The sequence below is a fragment of the Spinacia oleracea genome, chromosome 4 (genome assembly GCF_020520425.1).
Source record: "Spinacia oleracea cultivar Varoflay chromosome 4, BTI_SOV_V1, whole genome shotgun sequence".
Classification (NCBI taxonomy): Eukaryota; Viridiplantae; Streptophyta; class Magnoliopsida; order Caryophyllales; family Amaranthaceae; genus Spinacia; species Spinacia oleracea.
In genome coordinates this window covers 172,555,470-172,574,466 of record NC_079490.1, presented here as the reverse complement: position 1 = coordinate 172,574,466, position 18,997 = coordinate 172,555,470, and the positions used below count along the sequence as shown (strand labels likewise).

The following is an 18,997-nucleotide window of genomic DNA, read 5'->3' as shown; positions in this document are numbered from 1 at the left end:
ATTAAACATAAAGATTAATTGTTTTGGGACACCAAATAATAATTCATATTTATGATCTCAAGAGTTCCCTTATAAATCCCTCAAAAAAAAAAAAAAAAAAAGATTTCCCTTATAAAATAGAGATTACTTAATTTTATTTTATTTTTATATATACATCCCTGTTTATTTGTATCATACTTTATTTAGTAAAGTGAAGATTAATTGTTGTAAAATACTCAACTAAAAAGTTGTACAAAATGGAAAGGAAACATTTTGAAATGTAGCCCAGTCTTTTCAAGGCTTGTTCAATAATAAGGAATTGTCTATTAGGCCCAAATTACAACAAACTCTTGATCCAACCGGAATATATGGGGAGCTCAATAGCTCATCCTTTATTGATTTATGAATGCTCGAGTTTTGGTGGAGGATGAGGAACCAAGATGCAAACAATACTTATATAGCTTTCTCGTATGATTTTCACTTTTGGGAAAAGTATGGGAAAAGTGTGGCCTGGGATATACTTTCTCCGTTCTTTTTTACATGACATAATTGGATTATGGATACTATTCACATAAAATCCTTTAACTTTATTTTGTAATTTTACTTAAGAAAAAACATAGTCGTGTGAGGTCTTATTAGATTCGTCTCAATATTTTTTTAAAATATTAACTTTTAATAATTTTTCTTATCCATATATGAAAATATTAATGTTTGAAATCGTGCATCAGCAAACATATCTAAATAATTGTGTCATTTAAAAAAGAACAGATGGAATATATTTTTAAGGAGAAGATGCAATGGGGTATTAGAATTTAGGAGGGGTAATCAAATCTCTATTTGGAAGGATAGATAGTGTGATGGTAAGTCCTTTAGGGAGTAAATGCATAGTCCTCTTTAAAAAAGGAGAAAATCTAATTGTCAATAAGTGTATGTGTCTCCTCTTATGAGTGAATTTTTTATGTGATTTCCTTTCAACTTATTGAGCAAATTTTGAATGCATGTCGTGATATCCCCTTTGTCCCTTTGAGCATCAATCACGAGACTTTACTTTATCAAATTTTACAAGTAGAGGAATGTTTGATTTTAAAAAGACGATGTTTATTTGATAGAAGTCTACTACGTAAAGATGAAAACTGTTCTCTTGTGGCAAATTGCGTGGAGCTGATTTCGCAAGTGTCAGGCGCTAGAGTGGAGCGAGAGGGAAGACGTGCAAACAAGGCTGCAAATTGCTTAGCGAAAAGTGTAAAACTAAAAATGAAAAAAAAAACTAATTTACATTTTTTTTGAATGTTGGTTGTAGCTAGACTTGTAGGACAGAGAAAAGGAAGGTAAGGGGAAAAAATATGGGACTTTTATTTTCCTTGTACATGAAGTGTACATCTTCCCAAACCTTAGAAAAAATTGTTTTTATTGAGAGGGAAGAAAAACTCTTTCCGATCTCTTTTCCTTCCTCCTTTCCAAATTAGATCTAAACAAGAGAAAATAAACATTCAATTTCTCTCCTCTACCTTTCCTTTCAAATATATACAAACACACTCCTTCCTTTGGAGGAAACCAGGTCTTTTTAGTCACCCCCGGAACTTGATTGGCACCCAATTCTTTTCCCTGTGAGCACTTGTTAGCAAAACTCCAGTCCACATAAAAAGTATTGTAAAGAGAGAAGGTGGATTTCATTTTAAGATAAAAAACAACTCTATTCCTCGAAACCCAAATCTGCCATATTGCAGTTATAAAAATACTTTTCCATTTCATGGAGTTATTTAAGTTAAAAGTAATCCATTCAGCCCAGTCAGAATTATAGAAAGTATTGAAATCAAAGTTTGTATTAGACCAAATACGTTGGAAAATATAGGACCAAAGAATACTCGATTGAGGGCAGTCCCTAAATAAATGTGTATGAGTCTCTGCCTGCAATTGGCATCTGGAACATGTAGGAGAAATGTGAGGAATAAATCGATTTAAATTTCTTGCTACAGGCAAAATTTGGTGAGCACAATTCCAAAGCAGCATCTTATACTTATAGGGGCTTATAATCTTTCAAATTTTTTGCCAATTCATAGTGTGGGAGGTAGAATTATCAGTGTTAACAATCTGTAAATGATAGGCTGACTTGATATTAAAACAACCATTTTTAGAATAAATCCATCTTATAAAATCTTGTTCTTTGCCACTGATAGAAAGGGGATAGGAAAGGATTTTTGATTTGATATGTGAAGGAATGAGATGATCAACATCGTTTAAGTACCAAGATCCATTTCGAATAATGTGACTGACAAACCAATGAGCTTTAGACTCAGGAATCTTAACTCCCTCAGTTTTATACAGAGGTTGATTACCAATCCAGTGATGGTACCACAAGGAAGTAGTTTCCCCATTTCCAATCCCTATTATAATTCCTCGATCAAGAATGGAACGACCCTTAAGAATATCTCTCCATAATGGGGATTGGTTGCTATTTGGAAGGCAATTTAAAAAATTGGAATGCTTAAGATATTTTTCTTTTAGAATTCGAACCCAAAGTTTATCAGAATTAGTTAACAAGGTCCACCCCAATTTGGCCATGAAAGCAAGGTTCCATTCTTTCAACCTTCTAATTCCCAATCCCCCATTGTTAATAGGACTAGTGATTTTATCCCAAGAAAGTCTGGACATATATTTACTCCTATCTACTTTGTTCCACAAAAATCTCCTGCAGCATTTCTCCAAAGCATATATAATGGAAGAAGGAAGAATGTTAGTTTGCATGGCATAAAGAGGATACGAGTTTAAAACTGATTTAATTAGAGTACATCTTCCGGCCATATTTAGTAATTTTGCTTGCCAACCTCTCACCCTTTCCATAGATTTATCCAGTAAGCAGAGATAATTCGAAATTTTCAACTTGTTAGGTCTAATATCCACTCCTAAATATTTTCCAAATGAAGAAGAGATTTTAAAGCCAAAGTCGCCAGCAATGTCTTCCCTAATAGAGTGATGAAGAGTGGAAGGGAAAATAAGAGTGGATTTATTCATGCTAATTTTTAAACCCGACTGATCCCCAAAAGTTTTCAAGGTTTCCATAATGTTACACAAATAATCTTTTTTTGCTAGACTAAAAAGGAAAACATCATCCGCATAAAAAACGTGAGAAATTTTAATATTCTTAGTGATAGCAATAGGCCTCCAATTATGAGAATTAACATCGTTTTCAATGAGAGTAGACAATCTATCAAGACATAAAACAAAAATGTAGGACAATAAAGGATCCCCCTGACGAATTCCCCCCGAGGGTTTAAAAGCATTACAAATCTCCCCATTCCAAAGAACTGAAATTGAGGAGGCCATGAGTAATGCAAGACATGATAAGGTCAATCATCTTAGAAGGAAACTGAAAATAAAGAAGCGTATCTCGAATAAAGTCCCACTCTAAGCTATCGTAGGCCTTTGTGATATCCAATTTCAAAGCCATAATTTTATTTCTCTTCTTAACTTTATGAAAGTGATGTGCCATTTCTTTAACAAGGATAACATTATCCTCTATGCCCCTACCATGAATAAAGCTTGATTGGAAAGGACTTATAATTCTTCTTAAGATCGATTTTAATCTTGAAGAGATAATCTTGGTGATAAGCTTATAAATAGTATTACACTAGATTAGATCCCGTGCACGCACGGATTTTGATAAAATTTTTTCACAAAATATTTAACTGATTATCTCCCAAACTATTGCATAGTTATAACATTTGTAACATACTCATTTAAATTTATTCATCTAATGTGCATATTTAAAATGCTAATATGGTAATTTTACCAAAAGATTGAGTGATATATTTTCCATTATTAATATAACGATTTGACTAAAATATTACCAATTTAGAATAATTATTATTACGCCGTATCTTTTATTGCCATAATTTATAAACTAATTTTTTTTCCCTACATAAATAGTTTATAAAAAAAGGTAGAGAATAAAATAAAATAAAACAGATACACTTTTTTTTTTGGAAAGTGTTTTTTGGCGGGAAAAAATCGCACCAGGAACTGACACGTGTCATTCCTGGTGTCTCTTTTAGTATATAGTAATAGATAACCCAATTGGTCTAAATTCAGCGATAGTAGATGGGCAAGCGTTTTTAGGAATTAGGGCAATATAGGATCGATTAATATCCTCTGGTACCTTGCCATTAACAAAACAAGAATTGCAAAAATCAAAAACTATTTTTCCTAATTGGGACCAATGTTTTTGGAAGAAAATTGGTTGAATCCCATCCGGCCCTGGAGCTTTAATCGGATCCATAGCAAAAAGATTGTGATGTACCTCCTCTATAGATATGGGTGAATTCAAAACATTGTATTCCTCCTCATTAATGGAAAAAAATACTATAAGTGTTACAAACTAAATTACCATATAACCGAGTAGTAGTAAAAAGATTCTGAAAATAATTAGTAGCCATATTCTTAAGTTGAATTTGATCTGTAATCCACACATCCTCACTATTTTTTAAGGTCAGAATTTTGCCCCTAGATTTTTTTAATATTAGCTATCATATGGAAATACTTTGTATTATAGTCACCATATATACTTCCTCCAGTTCATGCCTGATTTTTGGGCCCAAATCAATCTTTCCTTATTTAATATATCATTAAGCTTTTGAAGTAAAATCTTTTCTAAATCAATTAAGTATCTAGAGTAATGTTTTCCTAATGGAATTGGGATTCCATCAATTCTTGCTAGCAGTTCCTTTTTCTGTTTTTTTAAATTGCCAAAAATATTATAATTCCAAAAAGGGATTGTTTTAATAAATTCTGCTCTTCCCTGCAGAAAAGAATCATTAGGAGAATTCCAGTTGCTTACAAAAATAATTAGCAAAATCAGGATGAGACAACCACACTTCCTTACATCTAAATGGAAAAGGTCCTGTTGCAGAGATATTTGAAAGCGAAATTAAAATAGGAGAATGATCAGAAAAGGTGCGAGGTAAGTGATGAACCTTAGTGTGGGGATAAGCCTCCATCCATGGTGAATTAGCCAAAGCACGATCAAGTCTCTCTTGGATGAGATTCTGGCCATCCCTCGCATTCGTCCAAGTGAAAGGACACCCACTAAAACCCAAATCCACTAGCCCAGCATCATCCATAAAATTCACCATCTCCTTTCCTTGATTCACATGAAATGGACGACCCCCCATTTTCTCAGATTGACTTGTGATTTCATTCATATCCCCCAATACCAGCCACGAAGTATTTTTCGGTGGCAAATTTGAACGAAGAGAATTCCAGTGATTGGATTTATCCTTAGATGAACTAGGAGCATGCATGGCAGTTACAAGACCCTCCTTCCCCAGATTTTTGAAATGGAAAAGAGCGTGAAAATATGTATTTTCAGCATCAAAAAGAACCATATCAACTGTTTTTTTCCAAAACACCCAAATTCCCCCTCTTGTCCCTACTGGTCTAACCACTCTAAAATCAGAAAACTTAAGAGTTATCATAGTCTCCCTAGCCCTAGAACCATATGCTTTTGTCTCTAAAAAAATGAAAATATCTGGATTTTGGTTAAAAACAACTTCCTTTGCATGCGATAAAAACAAGTTCCTATTTGCTCCCCTAACATTCCACATGCAGATTTTCATTCGTAAATATGGTTTAGGTAAATCTGAGTTAGTTCTTATCGAACCTGAAGAATCAGATGGTTGACGGATTAAGAAGCTCTCTCAATCCTTCCAAAATTGGGGGGCTGCTAGCTTGGGAATGTCCTCCAATCGAATCGGAGTTAGATAGGTCAAAATTTGGCGCTGGGCTAGGGGCGGATTCCAGTAACGAGCTTGAATCTGAAGACCCACCACCCCCTCCCTTGAAATGTACATTGTTGTAAGGCGATCGTGATGTCCCATGTCTTGACCTAGAGTTTCGAATCGTAAGGGCATTATTTGAACTCCTCTTGGTAGGGGTGGGAGTGGCTGTCGTTGCAAAATTGGACCTTGCATTGTTGGTGAGAATTCCCAGTTTTTCTGATTGTACTGATGTCGAGGGCCCACCGCTATCGTTGATTTCTGACCGTAACTCCTGCTGAAGGTTTGGTGCTGCTGATGAGCATAAAATGGTCAAGCTTGATAGTTGAGAGTGTTCAATTGGGTCAAGCTTCCTTTTAACTCCTCCAGCGAAGCCGAGCTCCTCTCCTTGTTCATGCATGTAATGATCGGGGTTGTTGGGAACAAATTTAGTGTTTTTGGGGGCTTCATCTCCCATGGATCTTCCGGCAATATCGGCGTAACATTCACCGGAATCCTTGAGTGATCTTTCCTCTTCCGAAATTCCATCGGTCGACGCTGGTAAGTTATTGGAGGTGGTGAATTGAACATCTCCGACTGCTCTTTCTGAGACTCCGGTTCCATGGGGAAATGATGAAGAACTAGAAAGAAAATGGGGAGAAGGTGAAAGGTGAGCAGAGTTGGAAACAGTTGAATTTGGAGTAGAGGAGAGAGACTGAGGAAGTTGGTTGTTTGAGGTGGTATTTAAAACCGAGGCGGAAAAGGAAGGTGAAGGGGTTAAAGAGGAATCCGCCAATGGAGAACAAACCAATTGAGTTGAAACTTGTGCCACATGCTGAAGAGTTTCTTCAATTCTTTCTCCGCAGTTCTTAGCTAAAAAATCTCCCAAATCTTTCTCATTAATGTTCTGTATATTTAAAAGATTTGTTTTATTGCTTTCCTTGGATTGGTTAGAAATGGGAATAGTATTACCTTTCCCAGGTGAAGAAGACGAAGCGTTATTTGTTCCAGCATTTAAAACTGTAGGTTTATGTTTTCCATATTCATTAATTCTCGAGTTACTCCCCCTAGTTCTAGAATTATCTAATCTGTTTTTATTGTTGTTGGTTTTTCTGTTAGTAACTAGAGTCCAAGGCCCATAATCTTGGTGCTCCAAACCTAATTTTCGGTCGTCACTTCCCAAATCCTGATCATTAATATTTAATATAGTATTATCTAGACCTTGATTGGCACTATTATCTAAGGTTTGGGTAATACTTTTATCCTTATTTGTAAGATCGTGATTGATAACTTTATCAATCGCCACATTCTTAGTCGGACAAGTTAAACTCGTATGGCCTATAATGCCACATTGAAAACAAAGAGTAGCAGTATTTTCGTAAACTATATGTTGCCAATCTCCACCTACCCAAACCTTAGAAACCAATGGTTTGTGAAGATCAATCTCAATGCAAACTCGGGCATATCTGGCCCTAGTTAACTTATGGTCGCGTAATCTACCCTTATCGGCTTTCCTGCTATCTTAGCAATACTAAATAACGCGTCTTTATCATAATATTCAACCGGTAATTTCGCAAATCTAACCCACACCGTCATTTTATCAAATTCGTTAATAGACGGTCTAAAATTTGGCCTCCAAGTAGTAATCATAATATAATGATCTAAGAGAAACCATGGACCCCCGAAAAGAGCACGTTCATAATCTTCCTCCAAAGAAAATCTATAGAAAAAGATACCTTTTCCTACATCAATGGTTTCTAAAGATCCCTTAATTCTCCACATAGATCTAACACGAGAATCCATAAAGGCTAATTTGGGATTGAGACCTAAGCATTTTCCCATGAGTGTGAGCCTCCATGGTGATCGTAATCTATTCAAGGTGTTCTTATCAAACTGCACCACAAATTCGCTTTCTGGAACCATGTGTTCCTCCTCCTCATTCCACTCTTTTGATGATACCACGATCTTCTTTGCTTCTTCAAACCATTGAGTAGATTTAGATACAGCCTCTCGAAAAGATATAGAACTTACCTTATTTGATATCTTCAAAATATCACTAATTTCTGACTTACCTTGATCATTCCCTATTATAGGCGATGCGGATTTGGGAGACGTAAATTTAATTCCATGATCTTCTTCGTCATGCATGTCTACATCGTTTGGAAGAGAAGGTGGAGGAGGCGGCTCCTCCTCCATACTCAATAAGGGTTAAGGAACTCAAAATAGAATTCACTTCTTTTCTCTCAAGACTTTCTCTCTCAAGACTTTCTAAAAAGGCTTAAAAAAATGTTTATCACCTTATGAAACATGCACTTATCCGAATTTATCTCTGACTCTATGGCATATAAAGGAGTCTTACCGGTTACTTAAATTAGAAAAAAAAATTAAATGTTATTTACCAAAATCTTCAGATAATAAATTATAAAAAATATCAATAAATAATTAAGTATATTACGTATACATTTTTAAATTACAAGCACGCAAAAAAAGCTAGTAGAACATGATGAAACTGAATAGAACATATTGAACTTGATTGAATCCAACTAGATATGATTGAATCTGATTGGATTTTATTAGACCCAACTAAGGTAGTGTTCTCTTCACCTGAATTTCACTTATCTTATCTTATTGGCCCTGAACTTATCTTATCTTATCTTATTGACCCTTATCTTATCTTATCTTATCTTATTGACCCTTATCTTATCTTATCTTATCTTATCTTATTGACCCTTATCTTATCTTATAACATTATGTAATATTTAACTTAGCTTATCTTATCTTATCTTATCTTATTGACCATGAACTTATCTTATCTTATCTTATTAGCCCTTATTTTATCTTATTTTATCTTTTTTTTTTGAGGAAATATCTTATTTTATCTTATCAGACCTGAAATAAGTGAAAATAAGGTGAAAAGAACATAGCCTAAACCTGATTGAAACTATACAACTATCATTTTTGTTTCATAAATTCACTTTACATTCCTTTATACCAAATCCTGAATTGCAAACATATTATACCTACTTTTTGGCACCCACTCACATGAATTTATCATTTTTCATCTAACATGTCATAGTTACAATTCAAATACAAATATCAACAACAAGAGGGACAATGATGTTACTGAGATTCAATATCATGTTTTTTTACATCATACGGAGTATTTAACTAAACTAATTTTTAACGTGCGAATGAGCATAAAGGTTAGAGGATTCAAACATGAGATATGATACACATATTTACGTAAGACGGATATCAACCAATATCAAAGTATCAACAATATACTCATATAATTAATGTGAAATGGGAGTAAGGAACATTTCCAAATTTCTTCCCACCAAAAGGCCATTTTTTTTTCCACTTAAACTCTAAACCGTATGTTAGAACATGTAACGTGGAACAATCACAAACGAGAAAAACCATCACTATTTTTACATGTTCGTTCTAAACATCCTATTCTTCTCCAAAGTTTCCTCGTTTCAAAATCTTTGACGTTAACAAAACAAACCCACCTTTCCCCCTTTTTTGATCTCCCAAGAATCTGGGGTTCTTTTATCAAACAAAGAAAAAGAAAGAATCTTTGGGTTTTTTCATTCTTTGCCCAGAAATTTGAACAAATCTGAAACTTACAAACATGAGCATTTTAGAGAGAATGAGAGGGGTTGAAGGCAGATTTTGCGAGGAATTCTCACCAGGGTATTATGGTCTTTGCACCGTTGGTGGAATGCTTAGTGCTGGAACTACCCATTTGGCGATTACTCCTCTTGATGTTCTTAAAGTTAATATGCAAGTTAGTTTTCTTCCCTTAAACCCTCCTTAAACCCTTCTTTTAATTTCATCATCTTTAGGTTTTCTGATTGGTTGTTTTACATCATTTTCAAGAGTAGTTGTGTATATTTGAATTTGATGTGTTGACCTTTTAGTTTGATCCTTGTTATGCAATTAGAGATTTTGGGGTGATTACTGTGGGTGGGTTCTGAGGGTTTATGCTGATTTTAGTGGTTAATAAAAAATGTATTCCTCTCATTTTGGTGGGGATTGTAAGTTGTTTGATATACTTTTGTTAATTATTTCAGAAGGCATTAGCAACTTTGCCATCAATTAGTGTAATTAGACACTAATATGATCACAAAAGTATGATGAATTGGTCATTTGGTCGACTTTGGGTTGTTACTTGTTAGGGTTCTGTTTGGGTCGGATTCAGTTTTCTGTTCAACTTTAGGTTGGGGGAACTATATCAGTTTTCTAAATGTTAGCTACACACATTTCTTTGGGTTGTAATTGTATTTTGTCAAAACAACCTATATTAAGTTCATATTGGTAAATGGTAATAGGATTAATTTGTTTGGAGTTCCTTCTAATTATGCCTTGTTTTGAATGAATAGGTGAATCCAATAAAATATAATAGCATTTCATCTGGTTTCTCTACTCTATGGAGTGAACATGGTGCTTCTGGTCTTTGGAGAGGTTGGTCAGGGAAGTTTTTCGGGTATGGGATACAAGGCGGCTGCAAGTTTGGTCTGTATGAGTACTTTAAGAAGTTTTACTCGGATATGTTAGTAGGCCAAAACAATAGCATGGTATTCTTTTTGAGCGGCGCATCTGCTCAAGTATTTGCTGATGTAGCTCTCTGCCCATTTGAGTCAATTAAAGTCCGCGTACAAACACAAACAAACTTTGCCAAGGGTTTAGCTGATGGATTTCCTAAAGTGTACCGAGCTGAAGGATTGTCTGGGTAGTTGTCACAAGCTTAAGTTTTATTTATTGTAATACTTAAGGGAATGTGTTATTTCTAGATAACAAAGTCACTAATCACTGGTTTCTTTTATGCAGATTTTACAAGGGACTTCTTCCACTTTGGGGACGTAATCTTCCATGTAATAATGACTTAACTTGCATTTCTCAAATGCTCATTTACCTGCTTTCTTGTTTGTGAGTTGTAGAAGTTCTTATTTAATCTGGTGAGTCAAATGCTCATATTGAGTATTTGTAATTTCTTTAACATTGAAAAAAGGGGAAATGGGTAGCTTCAGTCTGCTTTTATGCTGTTTTTACCTTTTATTTTCCCTTTAGCATAGATATAGTGAACACTTAGTAAATTGCAGGATGATGCGTGAATTTTGGAACTTATAGGCATTATAGAAGTATTTGGCAATAGATAGTTTTGAATTTGTTCACTTTGCATACCAACAAATTTGTGAGAAGTAGAGTGAATAACAGGGAGCTTGGGTTCCTGCATTTGTTTTCTTGTTGGATTATAAGCCCATTTTGAACTAAGTTCACCGGAGGTTGGAGAATAATTTGATTAACTACTTCTCTGTCTCAATTCTAATTGGTCAGTTGTCCTTTCATGAATTGAAAAGTTGAAAGTTACTGTAAGGTAAAATGCATAATTTCTCAATTTTACAGTAAATGATCTGGTTCATTCCTAAATGGGATTAAAGGGTCTTTAATTTGTTCGTTTCCAAAGTCATGTTTATCAAACTTTCTGATATTGGAAATGAATGATTGATTAGTTTCTTCTTCTCCCTTCACAGTTTCCATGGTGATGTTTTCAACATTTGAGTACTCAGTTGACCTTATATATCGAGATATAATTCAGCGAAAGAAGGAAGACTGCACAAGACTCCAGCAGCTTGGTGTGACTTGCTTGGCGGGGTATACAGCTGGAGCTATTGGCACTTTGGTCTCAAATCCCGCTGATAATATTGTCTCCTCTCTTTACAATAAAAAAGCTGACTCTGTGGTTCAGGTGGGTGCAGTGTTTAATAATGAATTCATGCTAGTAGATATTCAAACAAGTTTACTAAATTGTTTTGATTAATGATCTCGCAGGCTGTGAAAAACATAGGGTTCATGAATCTTTTCACTAGGAGTCTGCCTGTTCGAATTGCACTGGTGGGACCTGTAGTGACTATGCAGTGGTTTTTCTATGACAGTATTAAAATTCTAAGTGGACTGTAAGTTCAACCATCTCTAAATTATTTTTTAAGTTTATTGCTTAAGGTTCCATCCTCTCTTAGTTTATTATGTACTCTGTAAAGTTTATTGTCAGAGGTGTTTATAACACTGTATAAAGGTAATGCATTAAATTGAGTTCGGAAAGATGATTAAGGTGACAAATTAACAGACATTTTTAAGAACTGCTAGCAAGTAGCAAGACTAGCAACAGCTGGTGAGTTCTGAAAGTTAAGTGATGAATGGGGGGAGACTACACATAATGTAATTAGTTGGAATTATCACGTGAGAACTAAAAAAATGCAACATCTGCTCTATTTTACGAATTCTATACAAAGCCCTAGAAATTCTCTACTTACTGATCCAGTGTTATCTCATACGAAGTATGTGCATTGCTTTAGTTCTTTTCTGTGGCTATAATGCCTTCAGCAACTTGATGACAAAACCACTAAAGGAGTAAAAGCAGTTGATAAAAAATATACATCCAGGATTTTGAGCCCGAGCAATAGGCATTTGATAAAAAAGTTGGAAGTTGGCATTTAGAGTTAGATGCATGAGCAATGCCATATCGAACTCACTTGGCCTTGCCCTTGCCCTAGGAGAGTGGCTATAAACTTGGGCGTCCATGCCTTCAGGGAGTCCAAACAAGTGTATACCTCACCTTTGATGACGGTGACTTCCACTTACATATCATATTCTCTTGTAGACTTGTAGTGACACCTTGGCCTCATCTTACACTATATGATAGCCAGTCAGCCAGGTCTTGTTGTTAAGGGTTTGGAACGTGTCTTCTAGCAAATACTTTAACCTTTAAATGCATGGTCTAATAGCGCAACTGCCTCGTGAGGTTATTTTCGATGAACACGGAAAGGGGTCTTAGTTCATTACATGCAAGTTATGGAATTTGGCAGGGATGCTGGTAAAACTGATGGTTGAGTCAACCACTGTTGTTTCTTGATGTGATGGTCTCCAAAAGGAAACTTTATTATTTCTTCCAGAAAAAAAAAACTTGCTTACTTAGCCTAAACACATTGGGGAGGGAGGGGGTGGAAGATTGTTTGTCCTATCTAGGTGATTTGGATTAAGGCTCTGTTTGTTTGTTTTGACGGAAAACACATTTCCGGAAAATGATTTTCCCATTTTCCTTTGTTTGTTTTGTTAAGGGTGGAAAACAACTCTCTCTAGGGGAAAACCAACTTTCCTTTTGAAAAGAAGGAATGCACATTTTCCACTCCAATCCCTTACATTTCCTTTTATCTCATCTCATTTTCCACTTCTATGTTCTTTTTATTTATGATTTTCCTTGTAAAGAAACAAACAAAGGAAAACTATTTTCCCTTAATGTTTCCCCTTGAAAATTGTTTTCCATTGAAAATCATTTTCCTTTGAAACAAACAGAGCCTAAAAGGAAACTATTGGAAGTGACACATGAGCTGAATCTTGTCAGGATAACCAAATGAATCTTTGAGGTTTTTATTTCTTGTGTTTCCTTGCAAATTCTTTTAGGGAGGTCTTTTTTTGCACAATCAAGGAACAGAATAAGTCGCCATACAAAAATCAAGTTCCGATGAAACATATTGAATGGATCTTATCTTCTCACTTTTGCTTTATTCCCACTATCTTTCCTCATGGTTCCATCATACTTCGACAACCCTCTTACAGGCATTACACCTTTTCACTTTTGCTTCATCATCCATCTGAAGTTTTCTGCTTGACAAAACCACTTTGATAATCTCTTCCTCTGTATAAACTTGTTTCTTTTCAAGAAAAGCTAGAATGCTTTGTAATGTCATTTACTGCTACGTTGATAGTGTGTATCTTAAACAACAGAAAGAGATAGGGTGAAATTGGTATATGTGGCTGTCTAGTTTTAATTTATTACCCTTTTCTTGTTTTTGGGTTTGGGGTTTGGTTGGTCTGCTTGGGCATGTAATGGTCTTGTGCTGGCGTTATAGCTTCAGTTGGGCTAAAACTGTTCTGATTCTGAGATGGCAGCAAATTGTTGCTGGTAAAATTAACCTGGTAGTGTTCAATAGATAGAAACTTATAGTATCACCGATTATCCATTTGCAAGCATTTTAAGTAAGCAAATCACCCAGCATGGATTTTCCCAAGAATCCACATCTCCTACTACTGGAGACCCTGCAGGTGCAAATCTTTCCTCAATTAAGAGTTAAATTTTCCGTTGGAACTAACACGTATTACTAAATCTTAAAAGCAATAATTGTCCAATGTGCGTGCTTCACCTAGATACTTGATCACATGTCACTATGTCAGTGGTGTCACCTACATTGTTCTGTATTTAATTAAAAATTTCAGATGCAAGATTTGGTTTGGGGCATCGGTTGAAAGTGTAATAGAATACTGTAGTATTAAAATTAGAGTATTTTTAGTTTTTATCATCCAATTTGTTTATGAGAACATGTCCTGAAATTTCATTTATGATAACTGCATATGAACTAAATGCTGAAAAGTAAAGCAGAGGGATTTCAGACAGGAATCTTTTTCGGGTGCTTAAGTTTACAGTAGTTCACCCTTGGAGGTCTGATCTGATATAAATGAGTCTGTTATATATATGGGGAAATTAAAAAACAAATTGTGCTTCTTCTGTTTAAAGTGAAGAATTCAACTTGAGATTGTTTACAGTAGACAGTTAACTTCACGCTTTTCCGCTGAACAAGTTAAAATAAGCCTTAACCAAAGATTCAAAGTGCTTTTACTGAAAGTTGCCCACCTGCGGTGTTAGCTTAGGTACTGGGTGAAACCATGGGATTCGAGAAAGTTGTTTGCCTGAAACTACTCACCATGATAATTATTGACCGTTAACTTTTTGTTTAAGAATAAGTTAATAGTCCCTACATAGTATTATTGTATTGCCGCTGATTAGAAGATTGTCTCAATCAGTCATTTTACTACCGTGTGAGTGTGACCCCTTATTGGGAGACCTACAAGGTGGCAGTGCTCATATTTTGACTCGGCATACAGATTGTCACATTCAAGTGAACTTTTGTTCTTAGCAAAAGATTCTAAGCACCATAGTTGCTAGTTGTTACTTGTTACTGACTAAAGAGTAGGAAATTTGAGACAGACAGACATCCTATCCTCCAATCATGATAGATTGATAGGATGATCTTCAAGTGCATAACTCAATAGATGTTTCCTCTGTAATCCTGATTACTATAGTCTATATGTATACATTCATGTTTTTGTAGTTACTTTAATCACATTTTAATCTTTTTACTGAATTAGTGGCATATTTTTTTAACCTGAATCTAAAATTTTCTGAAGGCCTTCAAGTGGAGGACTCCCCAGACGGCTCGAGGAATCTCTTTCTGCTGGTTAAATTCAAAGAGGCTTCCCATCAACTTGTTTTGCCGTAGACGAAAACATTATTATTTTCTCCACTCGCGAGTTTGTCAGTTGACGAATGACAAAACGAAGAGAAGGATGTTTGTACAGAAGTACAGATTATATCAGTGTCCTGCCACTGCTTGTACTGGTTTTATGATAGAGTTATAGATATACAGACAGATAAAGAAAAAAGAGAACTTGCAGCTTAACTGCGTTTAACTGATGATTCTGTACATAAGAATCTGTCTTGGGCTTGACTTGGACATAGTCAACCTTTTCAGAAAACCCCTCCCTGGTTCAACACTCTGCAGTCCTGTACTGCAGGTTAATGTTTATTACTATTTACTAGTACCAGTTTTTGAAACAAATAACCCCATGTATCATGTATCATGTATCATGTATCATGTATCATGTATCAATGCATCATCGTATCATGTATCATGTATCATGTATCATGTACCCAACTTTGAGATCTGAATATGCACAAACAAAATCTATGGTTGTGAGAGTTGACAGGGCAAGTTGGCCTTATATTGGGACCATGTTATTCAAAGTCATAATTGTAAAGCAACATAATCATTCATGCATTCCCACCATCTAGTTCAATGATCAACTACACTCTATTCTTTTATGTTTGGTAGGCGGGTTTCTGTTGTTTTTAGTTGTTCATTTTCTCATTGGTTGTATTATTGCTACTTTCTCCATTTAAAGGACCACAAAGATAACAGTAAAATTAATTATTATCTTATTACTTCCTATATGATTAGTGAGGAGAGGGTTGTTAACTAACAAATCAGACATTTTTATGTCGACTGAAAAAAGGTAGACTTTTTGAATTTTTTTTTTTATATTTTATTTTTATACTTCTTCCATTTTCTAATATTGCACCATCTACATTGGGCACAATAATTAAGAAAGGAGGTAAAAGGTGAGAGATTGACAAAAATATCTATGTGATTAAGTACAAGTTTTGATGTAAAGAACAAGTGTGGTTTGGTCCCCACCACCCATATAAGGATAGAAATGTCATTTCATGTGGGTAAAATTACTAAAAAAGGAAACGGTGCAGTTAATATACAACTTCCGAAAAAGGAAAAAGTTGCAATAATAAAACAAATGGAGGAAGTATATACGGAGTAATTGGAGAATAGAGAAATCTATAACTAGTCTATAAAAAGCGAAACCATATAATATTAGATGACATGTGTCATCCCTTCATCTCATCCATCAATTTGGTTTTTGTTTTTTCAGTTTATATAATTGGAATATATTTTATAGCTTTAATGCCTTTCCTACTTAGTCTTTATCTCATTCAACCTCAATTCAGCAATAGTCCAATATGTTCAGTTAGTCTCTTCCACTCTATCGTTTAATACTCGAAATTGATTCACTATTTAACTTATATATTCTTTCAACTTTCAACTTTCACCTCTATTTACATCATATATTCTCAATCACAAGTCGTCAATAAAATTAGAAATTTAAAAGATGGCTACACAACCACTATATAGCCGCCCGTTCTTCGAACGGGTTCAACTGTTCAAGAGCTAGTTATGATTGATAAACAAATGCATCATAATTGATTATGGTAGAAGCATACTCCCTCCGTTTCGAAATAATGGGAACAATTTACCTTTTCACGTTTGCCAATGTAAATATTTGGACATTAATATCTCTAATTTTGTATTTGTAAAAATTCTAAAAAGTTGATATTCCTAAAGTATGTATCGAGACGAATCAAACAAGACCTCGCGCGACTGTATTTCTCCTTACCCATAAATCACAAATGATAGCCAATTTGAAATTTGTGAATAGTGTCAAAAGTCAAAGTGTCCCTATTATTTCGAAACGGAGAAGTATTTTATTACGGAGTATTTCGTATATGGTAAAGGCCGGACTAGAATTGAGTAGTAATCATATACTCCCTCCGTTCTAAAAGATTGTCGATTTTCCTTTTTGGTTAGTTCTTTTGAGTTTGCCCCATATCATTATTTAAATTAGTAAAAAGAAAAAAAAAAAAACTCACTTATTTTTCTTTTACCGTTTATCTCAATAAAGTGAAAAAATATAATTTGGGGCAATATTTTAGGAACAGAGTAACTAAAATTGAAGCTGTTGTTTGGACTGAAAAGAGCAGTATAGCAAGTCTATTACCACAAAGGCACAAAGGTGATGAATCCGATGATGAAAGATTGAAAGGTCAAAATGGCTAGGCAAGTAGGCAACCACTTGGGCAAGTGGACTGGGAATTAAATTTATTTAAATGATGTGTTTGTTTGAAGTGATGCAAATTTGGATTAGCAAGCATTAAATTTCAATTAGTTAATATTGAATCTTGACTCTCAATATTTCTTAATAAACCACATCTCAAAAAAATGAGTTACTTTTCATTAAGAAAAGATGACATAATCAACGAAATTGAGTTTATCTTAATTAATCAAGATATGAACCTAGATTTTTATTTCGCAAAATGTGAAACATCGTTACTTAGGTTATGTTCTGTTCACGTTATTTCCACTTATTTCATAAAAAATAATTCCACGCAAGTTCAGATAATATAAATCCAGAAAAAATAAAGTTAACCAAGTACTCAGTACAATTTATAGCTAAAATAAGTTATGATAAGTTTGAATGAGTTCGTATCAGTTAAAATAATTTTATTTTATAAATTATCATAAGATAAGTTCAGGAAAAAAAGTGAAAATCAGATAAACAAAACGCACCTTTAGTACGAGTACTTGTTACAATAAAGTATTACTCCGTATATAAAAAGAATAAAAACGAGTTATAGCTAAACACCAGGTTGCCAAAGTGGATTTGGAGGAAGATTAAGTTCTAAGCAAGTTTAAGATAAGGATTAGACTTCCTAAATTTAGAACTGACTAGCACATGAACACAAGTAGACTAATTGACTGCAAATTAGCCACAATTATTTTGTGTAAAAAGTATACGGAGTATCAAAATCCTAAACTTAGAAATCTTCTTAATTTTCTCTCTCCCATTTTAATTGGATCATGTTAAACTCAACCAAGACAGAAAAGTCATACACCACCTTTCATTCCTCCCACCTGTTTGGTTGTTTGCCAAATTGCCACTCTTCCCTTTCCTGGTAACCGCGTCAACTAGATTTAGATTTTGAGCGATTTCCTTCAATATTGCATAAAGATCCAACAATTCCCTAAATACGTTACTTTTTAAGTTATTTCCCACCATACCGTCCACGTAAGCAAGGGAGAAAGAGAAGTAAATTTTTTTTTCCGGTTCAGCATTGAACCGCTATATGAGATAGCGGTTTCGTTTTAAAGCAAACCGCCATCTCAGATGGCGGTTCAATGTTATAAACCGCTATCTCAGATAGCGGTTTGTATTAAAACAAAACCGCTATCTCAGATGGCGGTTTACTTAATTGTAAATTATTTTTAACATGAATTACAGTTTAAATAGAAATATAATTTAGAAGTAACCTCTTATGACATCAATTGTGTCTGTAGCTCAGTGGATAGAGTGTGTTGTTTTTACGCAGGAGGTCGTGGGTTCGAATCCTACCTGATGTGTTTATTTCTTTTTAACCATTTATTAATATTAATTATAAACATTTCTAAATTTAACTTATCAACATTAGTGTCTTTAGCTCAGCGGATAGAGTGTTTATTTCCTAACCAAAAGGTCGTGGGTTCGACCCCTAGCTAATGCAGTTTTTTTTTAACCATTTATAAATAGTACTACCTACGTGATTATAAACCGCTATCTCAGATAGCGGTTTACTTAAGTCAACCGCTACCTGAGATAGCGGTTTAGTGTCGCTTCGTTAAAAAAAAAAAAGACCGGTTTTAATGCTGACGTGGACGGTATGGTGGGAATTAAGTTAAAAAGTGGCGCATTTTGGGAATTTGACGTTTTTTAAACAATATTGAAGGAAATCGCTCTTAGATTTTAGGGCACACTGAAAAAAAAGTTAA

General features: G+C 34.6%; 2 protein-coding genes across 2 annotated transcripts in view; one reads left to right on the top strand and one right to left on the bottom strand.

The window, feature by feature from the left end:
* LOC110786646 (uncharacterized) overlaps positions 1 to 18,997 on the bottom strand; it is a 42,291-nt gene that overhangs the window by 12,861 nt on the left and 10,433 nt on the right. The gene's annotated exons all lie outside the window — the stretch shown is intronic.
* LOC110786648 (mitochondrial phosphate carrier protein 1, mitochondrial) lies at positions 9,083 to 15,619 on the top strand. The gene is made up of 6 exons (XM_021991211.2): positions 9,083 to 9,519; positions 10,115 to 10,464; positions 10,563 to 10,606; positions 11,267 to 11,481; positions 11,565 to 11,689; positions 14,976 to 15,619. Exons 1-6 carry the CDS (start codon positions 9,364 to 9,366, stop codon positions 15,028 to 15,030), a joined length of 945 nt encoding a protein of 314 aa, XP_021846903.1. The 5' UTR covers positions 9,083 to 9,363; the 3' UTR covers positions 15,031 to 15,619.